The 12,499-nt window shown below is 56.5% G+C and overlaps 1 protein-coding gene across 8 annotated transcripts in view; it reads left to right on the plus strand.

Moving 5' to 3' along the window:
- SPTBN4 (spectrin beta, non-erythrocytic 4) overlaps window positions 1–12,499 on the plus strand; it is a 71,237-nt gene that overhangs the window by 56,755 nt on the left and 1,983 nt on the right. For 5 of the 8 annotated variants that reach the window (XM_059153190.1, XM_059153192.1, XM_059153191.1 and 2 more), the window contains 13 exons: window positions 1,060–1,338; window positions 1,429–1,559; window positions 2,326–2,530; window positions 2,883–3,263; window positions 4,216–4,460; window positions 6,935–7,073; window positions 7,170–7,254; window positions 7,363–7,559; window positions 8,461–9,080; window positions 9,770–9,839; window positions 10,444–10,736; window positions 11,892–12,065; window positions 12,212–12,254. In XM_059153190.1, coding sequence (XP_059009173.1) covers window positions 1,060–1,338; window positions 1,429–1,559; window positions 2,326–2,530; window positions 2,883–3,263; window positions 4,216–4,460; window positions 6,935–7,073; window positions 7,170–7,254; window positions 7,363–7,559; window positions 8,461–9,080; window positions 9,770–9,839; window positions 10,444–10,736; window positions 11,892–12,065; window positions 12,212–12,254 — 2,862 coding nt within the window. The other 3 variants (XR_009348888.1, XM_059153193.1, XM_059153194.1) reach the window with 3 other exon arrangements.

Raw genomic sequence — 12,499 nt, forward strand, 5'->3', positions numbered from 1 at the left:
CAAAAGACAGACGCTTAACAGACTGAGCCACCCAGAGACCCCAGAAAACTCTCATGACTGTTGACAGTGTTGAGGACTATTAGAACTGGCCCGCCCTTTTCATTGTTGACAGAAGTGCTCAAGTGCACTTCACGCTTATCACTGCGGTGGGGGTAGGGGCCCTGTATGTGCGCAGGAGCTCTGGATGCTTCCAAGCCCATGGAGGGCTAACAGCAGCTAGTACTGACTGAGCACCTACTGTACGCCCGCTCAGCTCTGAGTGCTCCAGGGCACAACAGCCCCATGAGGTGGACATTAAGCACCCCCTCCTACCAGCCACAGGGCAGTCTGGGAAGTTGGCAAGTTCCTCAAGCTCTCTGTGCCTCAGTTTCCCAATCTGTAAAGTGAGTCAGAGAACTGGAGGGGCAGTGAGGACTGGAGGAGTGGCTACATCCTGCAAAGCCCTTGTTTAGCCAAGTGCCTGGCAGGTGGCAGGCACTCAAGGTCGCCCCTTAGCACCTCTGTTTGCAAGTCGAGGAAACTGAGGCACAGGAGAAGCTAAGTAAGGTGTGTACCAAGTCCAGGGCTGGTAGAGGGAACCTTTTGGGCTGATGGAAGTGTTTCATATCCCAACCTGGGCATGGTGTACCTGCATATGAACGTGTTGAACTTTACCCCAGAAGACATGCACACCTCACTGCATGGGAGATACACGCGCACTGCTCTCCAGCAGCCTGATTCTGAGTCCTTTTGGCCATTAGAGGGTATCTTACACCACCAGGCATCTTGGTTGAGAGCACAGTGTCTGGAGCCTGCTTGCTGTGTTCAAATCCTGTCCTCCCCTTACTAACTGCTTGTTCTTAGGTGATGAACTGCTGCTCTTGGTGTCTGTTTTGCCACCTGTAGCAGGGGGTTGGAGTGAACTAGGAACAGCGAACTGCCTTGGCGGTGCCTGGTGCATCGGGGCGATCAGTAGCGGGTTCCTTTGGTGGAATGTGCCAGTCTCCGAGGCGCGGGCTACTCCGTTCCCCGGGGCCACGGAATGCTCCTCTCCACCACACCCCCACCTCCCGTCCCCAGGGCCTGCGGCGGGAGATCCAGGCGCACGGGCCACGGCTGGAGGAGGTGCTGGAGCGCGCGGGTGCGCTGGCATCGCTGCGCAGCCCCGAGGCGGAGGCCGTGCGTCGCGGCCAGGAGCAGCTGCAGGGCGCCTGGGCCGGACTGCGGGAGGCGGCCGAGAGGCGGCAGCAGGTGCTGGACGCCGCCTTCCAGGTGGAGCAGTACTACTTCGATGTGGCCGAGGTGGAGGCGTGGCTGGGCGAGCAGGAGCTGCTCATGATGAGTGAGGACAAGGGCAAGGTGCGCCCGGGCTGGGGGTGTGGGGGGCCTGGGGGCGCTGGAGCCGGGGCCGGCCGCTGCCGCCTCATCACGGGCGCCGTGTACCCCCAGGACGAACAGAGCACCCTACAGCTGCTCAAGAAGCACCTGCAGCTGGAGCAGGGCGTGGAGAACTACGAGGAAAGCATCGCGCAGCTGTCTCGCCAGTGCCGGGCGCTGTTGGAGATGGGGCACCCCGACAGGTGAGCGGGTGGGGAGGGGGGATTGGGGCCAGGCAGGAGCGGGGCCAGTTCTTAAGGAATGGTCGGGAAGGATCTGAAACTTCACTATTGGAAATTGGGACACGCCCCCATTGGACGTTGTGCGGGAGGGGCGCTCACTGCCAGGAGCTGGAGCCCTGGGATTTCAGCATGTGGGTGGGGCCGCCAATGGAGGGGCGGTGCCCAGGGATGTTGGGAGATGATGTCTCAGACTGAGGAGAGAAGGAAGAGCTCAGGACAGGGAAGGGTTCCTTCCTACCCAGTGTCTGGGAGGACGGGAAAGCTGGGAGTGCTATGATTGGGCATAGCCCGATACACTTCTGGTATGGGGCCTCCCTGAGGCCAGGAGTAGTGGCCATATCTGGGAGTCCTGGGCTAGGGTGAGACCTGAGAGGGGGCGCAGGGCTAGACCTCTGTCCTCCAAAGCCAGGAGATGGCCTGGAGCAGAGATGGGCTGGCTGGGGACCCAAGTAGGGAGTCAGCAGCCCCACCCAGGCCACTGGAGGGAGAAGGAGCCTTGAATTTGTCAAGCTTAGGGAAGCAAAGTTTTCCCAGAGTGCTCAGGGACAAATATTGGGTTCACTGAATCCAAGCCTTACAGAAAACAGAGGCCCCCATGAAGGAGTCTGAACTGAAGGATGAGAGGACACACAGACTTACCCCAACAGGGGGTGTCCGGGGGGGGGTCACAGCTCTGTGCTGGAAGTCTCAGGGGGTTCCATCCCTGCCCCTCCCTGTCCCCCATCAGTGAGCAGATCAGCCGCCGGCAGTCTCAGGTGGACCGTCTGTACGTGGCGCTCAAGGAGCTGGGGGAGGAGCGCAGGGTGGGCCTGGAACAGCAGTATTGGCTCTACCAGCTCAGCCGGCAGGTGGACGAGCTTGAGCACTGGATCGCGGAGAAGGAGGTGGTGGCCGGCTCGCCTGAGCTTGGCCAGGACTTTGAGCATGTCACGGTGAGCTTCGCTGGTAATAATATTAATACCAGTGGCTACTGCATATGCAATGAAGCTTCTCTGGGCCTCAGTTACCCCAGCCATAATGTGAGGATAATAACAGCCCCCACCTCCTGGCTCTTCTGGGAGCCCCAAGATTCCCCATAGTGTGAAGTGCTTAGGAAGTGTTAGTTACTATCATGTGCTTATTTTTCTTGTTATTCTTATAGCTACAGCGGGAGCACTTCCCTTTATATCATGACCGCCATGGTCAGCATGATTATTATTACTCTTACCTGCTACAAGATGGCAGGCTGGAGGGGGCTTGGGTGCACAGGACCTTTGCCCATGCCGTGTACCCTGGGGGGGGCAGGTGTTGCAGGAGAAATTCTCAGAGTTCGCCAATGAGACGGGCACCGCAGGGCGGGAGCGGTTGGCGGCTGTGAACCAGATGGTGGATGAGCTGATCGAGTGCGGCCACACAGCGGCAGCCACCATGGCCGAGTGGAAGGACGGGCTGAACGAGGCCTGGGCCGAGCTGCTGGAGCTTATGGGCACTCGGGCCCAGCTGCTGGCCGCCTCTCGGGAGCTGCATAAGTTCTTCAGCGACGCCCGAGAGCTTCAGGGACAGATTGAGGAGAAGCGGAGGCGGCTGCCCCGTCTGACTGCCCCGCCTGAGCCGAGACCCAGTGCCAGCTCCATGCAGCGGACCCTGCGTGCTTTTGAGCATGATCTGCAGCTCCTCGTGTCTCAGGTGGGGTGCTGGCGGCTGAGGGGGGAGGTGGGAGGGCCTGAGTGGCATGGCCGAGGGGTGCTGGGCAACAGAGCAGGTGGAAATTAGACAGTGGAGTAGGTGAAAACAGACCAGAGAACAGGCAGAAGCGGGATGATGGTGCAGGTAGAAAACCCACTGATTGCGTGGTGCCCAGAAGTCAGACCGTGTCCGGAAAATGTGGCTGAGTATGTCTTATAGAAATGGGACACTGTTTTCAGTGGAGACTGGGCAGGGCTTCTCCCAGAAACTGTGAAGGGAATCTTATCCAAATCCAGATGGAGAGCCTATAGGAAATTTCAGAGGCTTTAGAGACACGTGGTGGGGGGGCAGATAGAGATTAGATAGCAGGTCTCTGATGGAAATGATATGATCTTCCTGCAAGAAATTCGATGGGGGTGGATTTTAATGGACATGGTAACAGAGCCAAAAGAAATCGGGCTGTGAATCTGACAGGAGTCGGGAGGCAGATCTGAGAAATCAGATGGAAAGGAAGCTGTGGACGGGAATAGAGCTCCCATGGCCCAACCAGGGAAATTGGGCTGGGGGTCCAGCAGAAAGCAGGAAACGGGACAATCATCTTTATGGGAACCATCCAGCTGACTATTAGAAATAGGGCAGAGAGACTAACAGGGATTAGGTGGCGTGTCTCATAGAAAGAGGGCGGTCACTCCAAAAGAAATCAGGCAGTTGAACCTGTGAGCAATGGGTCTGCTAGAACCCACGTGGCACAACCAACAGAAATTGAGCAGGAGACCCAACAGGAACTGAGTAGCCATTTTGAAGGGAACTGGGCAGTAGGTAGCGATAAGAGAGAGACTCAGCTGTGGGATCACGAGGGGGCGGGCTCCCCGCACCCAGCCAGCCAATGGGGGAAGGAGGGCGGAGCCCGGGCCCACCGAGGGTCTGGGGCTGGACCTGGCTTGTCCAGCAGGTACGGCAGCTCCAGGAGGGGGCAGCCCAGCTGCGGACAGTGTACGCTGGTGAGCACGCGGAGGCCATTGCCAGCCGGGAACAGGAGGTGCTGCAGGGCTGGAAGGAGCTGCTGGCCGCCTGTGAGGACGCCCGCCTGCACGTCAGCTCCACGGCCGACACCCTGCGATTCCACAGCCAGGCCCGTGACCTTCTTTCCTGGATGGACGGCATCGCCAGCCAGATCGGGGCAGCCGACAAGCCCAGGTGCCCCTTCCCCTACCGCGGGCTTCCTACCTGCCACCCCCCAGCCTGTCAACCGTCCCCTGTCCATAAGAAATCACACCAGCCAACACCTGGGGGGCCCCTGGAGGGCACCTGGAGGGGGCAGGCACTGTACTAAATGCTTCATGTGTATTAGGACCCCTTGTCACGCCTGGCCTTGGCGACTCACAGCATAGGGTGAGAAGCCATCTTCTGCCTTCTGGCCTCCCCAGATGCCCTGCACTGCCCTCCCCGTGGGAGGGGGCTGATCTTGGGATAGGGACAGCGATGTGTGGGGCTGTTATTTGTGGGTTAACCTAGCTGGTAGTGGGCACGGACTTATTGCAGATGTGACAGTCTGATGTGAACTGTCCCACAGTGATGGGGACCCAGGGTCTTTCCATTACTTGGCCCTGGGAGTGATACTCAGCTACAGCGGAGGAAAAGATCACGTGGGAGCTTTTGGGGACTAAACCTACACCCACATTCTGTCAGCCCGGTAACCCTAACCTGTCTGCCTGTGGGGCTGGGGAACATAGGACAGTGATGTGTCTGGGAAGACAGGAAATTTCGAGAGTGGTGGACACAGAGCATTATTTCCATGACTGTGGGGACTTGCCCGAGTTCACTTACTCAGCAAATACTTACCAAATGCCCGCTCTGTGCTAGATGGGGAGCAAGGCCCAGCTGCTGTCCTGGTTCAGCTTACATTCTGCAGGGTGGGCACAAGTAACCCATAAATTAAAAAGCAACTACCATTATTTCAGACAGCAATAAGTGCTCTGAAGGCAAATAAAGCAAAGTAAAGGGATGCGGGGCTCGTGGGCAAGGCGTCTCCGAGGATGGGATGTGGGCATGGAAACCTTGATGAAGTGATGGTGAGTTGGGTAAAGTTTTGGGGGAAGGGCTTTCCAGGTGGAGGGACCATAAGTGCAAAGACCCTGAGGTAGGTTGTGGTCATGCGTGCTTGAGGAAGAGCCAGACCATCCTTATGGTTAGATGGGGCTTAGCATAAGGTCACTCCAGATACCTTGTGGGAAGAGTACGGTGAGAAAAGGGTAGAAAGAGGTGGACCAGCCAGGAGGCCACTGCTATAATCCTGGTGAGAGGTGGAGTGGCTTGTGGCTTGCTGCAGTCTGATGGTTGTAGAGAGAGGGAGAAGGGATTCATTTTAGGAATTAACATCTTTTCATTTTGAAAAATTTCAAATATACCCAGAAGTAGCAAGAACAGTAGAATGACAGCCCCCACCCCCACGTGCAGAGTAAACATCCGTCAATATCTGGTCCTTCCTCTTTCATCCGTATCCTCCCCGACTCCCCGCCTCCCCTCGCTGAGTTCTTTTAAAACAAAACCTCAGGTTTCACATCATTTCACAGGGTGCTTTCACGTTATAAATATACAGTGTGACTGATGGATTAGCTTCAGGGGCTGAGAGAAAAAAGAAAAGACGAGTTATGGATGAATGATGGGTGAATTTACTGAGCTGGAGAATTTCAGGGGAGGGCATTTTGAGGAAATAGGAGAGAATCAGAGAGATCATTCTAGACATACCAAGTCTTAGGTAGGCATCTTATAATGCGGGACCTTCAGAAATAAGTTTGAATCAAAAAAAAAAAAAAAAGAAGAAGAAGAAGTTGTTTGGACATAGTAAGTCTTATAAAGCTATATTTGCTGACTGGTGGAACCTTCAGGAATTTCGGATTTGTTTCGGACATATGAGAGCTAAGAACAGTCCAGTGGTTATATAACACAAGCCACAAATGTAAGCCACATAGAGAATTTAAGATTTTCTTGTAACCACATCAAAAAAAGGGTACAAAGAAGCAAGCAAAAAATTAATTTTAGCAATTCATTTTATTTAACCACGTAAGCCCCAAATATGATCACTTCAACATATAGTCAAAATTCAAATTATTGAGAGGTGCCTGCCTGGCTCAGTTGGTAGAGCATGTGACTCAACTCTTGATCTTGGGGTCATGAGTTCAAGCCTCACGCTGCGGGTAGAGCTTACTTTAAGAAAAATTAAAAATATTTAAAAAAACATAAAAGTATTGAGATATTTTACAGTCCTCAAAATACGGTGTGTGCTCTACATTTCCACACATCTCACACATCTCAGTTCAGACCAGCCACACTTCCAGGGCTGGGTTGCTTATCCGTGTCTAGGGGTGACCTAGTGTTTGGTTAGCACAGACATGGAATGCTCAGATCACTGACTGGTCTTCAGAGGCATAGCTTCAAAAAAATGAGAACAAAAATGGACCTTGAAGTCTAAGGTTAGAATCATCAAAGTGTGACATTCTAGCACCTCAGCAAAAGTTGGAATCCCTGAGAACCTGGTCCGAGAAGGTGGGTGTCCTGTCCCAAGACGCTCAGGGAATTGGGCTCCCCGGAAGTTGCATCTGTCATGGCGGCCGGGGGCGCTACCTGAGACTCAGATTCCTGGCCCCCGACCACCACCACCACCACCACAGGGATGTGTCTTCAGTGGAGGTGCTCATGAACTACCACCAGGGCCTGAAGACGGAGCTGGAGGCCCGGGTGCCTGAGCTGACGGCCTGCCAGGAGCTCGGGCGCTCTCTGCTGCTCAACAAGAGTGCCATGGCTGATGAGGTGGGCAGGGGTGCTGGGGGGTCCCCCTCTGCCCTCCCTGCCCATTGCAGTGGGAGCCCCCCCTTGACACCTTTCCTACCCTTGCGCCACTCGCAGATCCAGGCACAGCTGGACAAGCTGGGAACCAGGAAGGAAGAGGTGTCAGACAAGTGGGACCGCCATTGGGAATGGCTGCAGCAGAGTGAGTGGGGACCCGGACACAGAAAGCCAGAGGGTGTGGAGGGCGAGAGAAGACAGCTAGCGCCCTGTGAAGGGTCCCCATCACTCTTACCCCGATGTCTCCCCTCAGTGCTGGAAGTGCACCAATTTGCCCAGGAGGCTGTGGTGGCTGATGCCTGGCTGACGGCCCAAGAGCCAATCCTGCAGAGCCGGGAGCTGGGCAGCAGTGTGGATGAGGTGGAACAGCTTATCCGGAGACACGAGGCCTTCCGCAAAGCGGCTGCCGCCTGGGAAGAAAGGTTCAGCTCCCTGCGGCGCCTGACCACGGTCAGCACCCCAGATCCTGCCCCAGCCACCCCCACACCCATCCTTCTATGTGTGACTCAGCACTGTGTTGAGGCTGAGACAGATCCTTACTGGGCTCCCGGTCCAGTGGGGGAAGGAGGAACACCCTTGTCACCAGTGACAGCCCAGGGCTGGGATGGGGGAAACACAGGGGGCTGTGGGAGCCCAGAAGCATTTGTCTTGGTTTGGGAAGCTCTGATCTGAGACTTGAAGAATGAGAGGAGGTCCTCGGTTGGGGGGACATTCAGGAAGGAGGTGATAGAGTCAGATAGGCACCTAGAAAAAGTGATGATTTAGGCTTAGGTGATTTTTTTTTTAAAAGATTTTATTTATTTGACACAGACACAGCAAAAGAGGGAACACAAGCAGGGGGAGGGGAGTGGGAAAGGGAGAAGCAGTGTTCCTGTATTTGACAGACAGATCACAATAGGCAGAGAGGCAGAGAGAGAGAGAGGAGGAGGAGGAGGAGGAGGAGGAGGAGGAGGAAGCAGGCTCTCCAGGAGAGAACCCAATGAGGGGCTCGATCACAGGACCCTGAAATCATGACCTGAGAAGAAGGCAGAGGCCTTAACTCACTGAGTCACCCAGGCACCCCGGATTTAGGCGATTCTTAAAAGAACACTATATGCCAAGGAAAATAGGAATTAAGTTTCCGGCAGGGAAAAAGCATGGGCTCAGGCTCGGACAACCTTGCTTTTTCAGTAATAGAAACTACTGAACTGTGCAGGAAGGCAGACAACCCACAGCGGTCTTCCCAGACCACCCCCGCTCAACAAACAAACACACACACACACACACACACACACACACACACACACCCCTGACCCTGGACGGACGGACACACACACATGCACCCCACCTGACCCTGGCCCTCTGTTCCCAGATAGAGAAACTCAAGGCGGAACAGAGCAAGCAGCCCCCCACCCCCCTGCTGGGGCGCAAGTTCTTTGGAGACCCCACGGAACTGGCGGCCAAAGCAGCGCCCCTCCTGCGGCCAGGGGGTTACGAGAGGGGCTTGGAGCCCCTGGCTCGCCGGGCCTCGGACACACTGTCGGCGGAGGTGCGGACCCGCGTGGGGTACGTGCGCCAGGAGCTCAAGCCTGAGCGCCTCCAGCCGCGCATCGACCGGCTGCCGGAAATCCCGGGGAGGGTGGAGCCCCCGGCCCCGCCGTCGGTACCAGAGGATGTGGCGGAGACCCCGGGGCCCCTACCGGTGGCAGAGCAGGTCCGGCTGCGGCCAGAGCGCCAGGAGTCAGCTGATCGCGCTGAGGAGCTGCCCAGGAGGCGGCGACCGGAGCGACAGGACACGGCGGATCAATCCGAGGAGGCTGCGCGGAGGCGAAGGCCAGAGCGGCAGGAGTCTGCGGAGCACGAGGCGGCACACAGCCTCACCCTGGGCCGCTACGAGCAGATGGAGCGGCGGCGTGAGCGGCGAGAGAGGCGGTTGGAGAGGCAGGAGTCCAGCGAGCAAGAGATGCCAACCAGAGGAGAGCTGGCCAAGGGGTGAGGCCCCCGTATGCCCCGGGGATTGAGGGAAAGGGGATGCAGAGTACCTGGAGCCTTGCAGGCCCAATGGAGAGGGCTTATGAGGCTCCAAACTGCTTCAGATACTGTCGTGGTATGGGTTTTGCAGAGGGGTAAGCTGGGGCTGAAAGGGGTTAGGAGAGGTGCCCCTTGTCTCACAGCTAGGTGGCCTGGGCAGGAATTTTGTTCTCTCTGCACCTCAGTTTCTGTACTGGGCTAGAGGTGGGACCATCTTCTCCCTGAGCAGAGATAAGAGCCTTTATTGCAGTCTATCTCAACAGGGAGCTACTGTCATCTGCATTCTGTGAAGCCTCAGAAAGGCCAAATCACTCAGTTTGGGTGAAGCAGGACTGGAACCCAGGCCTTTTAGACCTCAGGGTTAACCAGTGTGAGGAGGGGATTGAGCCAACTGGCTGTGTCCCCAGAAAGAGGCATTTGGTCAGATATGTTTTGGAGACAATGACTTCTTGACTTCTTTTTAATTTTGTGTATCATGAGCAGTTGCCAGTCATGGCCCAATTATCTATGGTGTATAAGGCAAGCATCTCAGAAAAGCAGCTTGCCCAAGCGACCAGGGGCCTTGCATCTCAGGTGCCTCCAGCCAAGCAGGTTGGTCCCTGGGAGAGGGCATACCAGTTCCATTGGGTCTTTTGGCCTCCCCCTCCCAGGAAGGCCACCCTAGCTGACATTGTGGAGCAGCTGCAGGAGAAAGAAGCAGGCCCAGCGCTCCCTGTTGGGGTAAGTTGAGCCTCAGGATGGGGGGTGGGGGTATGGGGAACCCTCTCCACCCACTGAGCAGGCATCAGGACCCAGAAGCACCAGTGCCTAGACCTGCTTTCCCCAAATCTGAGTCCTGCAGAGATTCTCAGGGGGTGATGGGGAGATCCCCCAGATGCCTCCCACAATCTGAAAATTTCTCCTTTAGAAAGAGAAGGCCAGCAGCCTAAGGAGACTCCTACCCCCCTCTACACACAGACTGCACACTCTTCCCACATCTGTCCTGGGGTCTCAGATATCGTCACAGACAGACAGACAGACACACACACACACACACGTCCCAGATTCCTCCTACAGACAGCTGGGATACCAACCTCCCTGCACCCCCACTTCCGTAGATCTAGTGCTTTCCTCCCCAACCTTGAGAGCGATTCCAAACCTAGGAGTCCTGACAGTCTCACTCCCAACACCGGGGGGGCCCCCTAAAAGTTAAGACTCCAGCCCTGAGGTCCTCCCATACTCGCCTCCAAGACAGATGGGACCCCCAGACCCATGAATCCCCCGGAGAGATGGCCCCAACAGTCCCCCTATGGACAGCACCCCTCTTCCCCCTCCCTTCACACAGCCGTCGCTGCCTCAGCCTCGCGAGCTTCCCCCAGGCCGCCTGCCCAACGGGCTTGAGCCGCCCGAGCGGACACCTCGGCCGGACCGGCCGCGGGCGCGCGACCGGCCCAAGCCGCGACGGCGGCCGCGGCCCAGAGAGGGTGGTGAGGGCGGGGGAAGCCGGCGCTCGCGCTCCGCCCCGGCCCAGGGCGGCTCCGCCCCCGCGCCTCCGCCACCGCCCACTCACACAGTGCAGCACGAGGGCTTCCTGCTGCGCAAGCGCGAGCTCGACGCTAACCGCAAGTCGTCCAACCGGTGAGCGTGTGGGCGGGGTTTCGGAAGGCGGGTCCCAAGCTCAGCGTATCCAATAAGTGACTAGATGGGGCCTTGAGGAGGGGGGTGGTACTAAACGTCAGGGAATCCGTCGGGTGGTGGGAGTAGGAGGGACCTGAAGGGGGTGGGGTTAATATCAAGCACTCAAATCTATAAATTGGAGGCGCGGGACCTAGAAGAGTGTCCAGTGGGCGAGGGGGTGGAGCGTAGGTGGGATCCGGATCGGAAGAAAGTGTTCCGAGTGCAAATAAGCTGCAATCCAAACTCATAGCAATAAATTCAGGAGTTAACTAGAAATTAGAGAAAGTTGGATTGTGGGGTCCAGTCTACATAGTTCCAATGGCTTGTGAGGTGGAGCCTGGAGAGGTCATCCAACCAATGAATGGGGTGGGGCCACCCTCGAAATTTCAAATTGTTGGAGTGGGCAGAAGAGGTTTGAAAAGGGGCAGAGCCCGAGGTCTGAGGTCTGAGGTTGGGGACACATGTAGATGTCCAAAGAGAGCCCAGCTCATGGTTGTCCAAGCCTTTTAATTAGGAGGCAGAATCTGGGGAGAGGTGCAGCCAAAATGCGAAGCGCTGACCAACGAGAAGATGGAGGCCTAGATATAGTGAAATGGAAGGAACAGGTTGAAATTTTGCCATGAGACAGTCTTTCTTCCTTGCGGCAAGGCCAAGGTGGTCATAAAGAGGCACCTTCGGTGTATTTCACTCTAGAGAGACTCCCTCCTCCGCTGAGGCCTTGGCTGAACGGTGAGACAGGAATTCCTCATTCCAGGCACTGGACCAATAGATGTTTCAGGGGATTCCATGGTGGCAGGGAGGAGTGGCAAGGAACATGCCTGAGCAAAGGCTTATGGAGAAGATAGCTAAAGTCTTGTCTCCGGGAAATTTCAGCATGGGTGTGTGTGTGTGGGGGGGGTTATGGAAGGACTACCCCAGCAGGCTTGGAACCAGGAGTCTTAGATTCTCCCCTCAGCTCAGGAACAGACATAGGAATATACCCCAGACATAGGGCCCGACTAAGACAAAAGCCCAGAGGAAGGAAGGGTCAGGCCTTTTCAGCCATGAAGTGTGTTAATGAAGAGTTCCCAGGCAGAGTGCTGTGACTCTGCCTTGAGCCCCATATCGTCGCCCCAGGTCGTGGGTGAGCCTGTACTGCGTGCTCAGCAAGGGGGAGCTGGGCTTCTACAAGGACGCCAAGGGCCCAGCGTCTGGGGGCACACACGGCGGGGAGCCACTGCTCAGCCTGCACAGGGCCACCAGCGAGGTGGCTAGTGACTACAAGAAAAAGAAGCACGTCTTCAAGCTCCAGTGAGCCCCCCAATGGGCAGGAGGGAGGGATCCGAGGCCCAACTTCCCCCTCCCAGCAATACCCTGCTCCCCTGGAGGCTAGCTGGTGGATGGGTGGGCTGGGCCCCTGCCCCAGATGCCCCAAGTCCTCTTGTCCCCTCCTACAGGACCCAGGATGGCAGCGAGTTTTTGCTCCAGGCTAAAGATGAGGTGAGATCTGGTCCTTTCTCTCCCATATCCGGACCTCAAGAACTACCTGGTTAACTCATTCCTGGCCCAGAGCAATGGAGCTGTGAGCCAGAAACACAAACCAGAGTCACCAGGCTGTGACTGGAAAGCCCACTGGGAGTGAGAACCCAGAGGAAGTTCTTAACCTATATAGGGAGGAGGGGGGACAAGGAATGGGAAGGCTGCCTGGAGGCCCCAGAACAAAGTCCAACCTCCTTGTCTCAGCC

This window comes from Mustela lutreola, chromosome 16, assembly GCF_030435805.1.
Source record: "Mustela lutreola isolate mMusLut2 chromosome 16, mMusLut2.pri, whole genome shotgun sequence".
NCBI classification, from domain to species: domain Eukaryota; kingdom Metazoa; phylum Chordata; class Mammalia; order Carnivora; family Mustelidae; genus Mustela; species Mustela lutreola.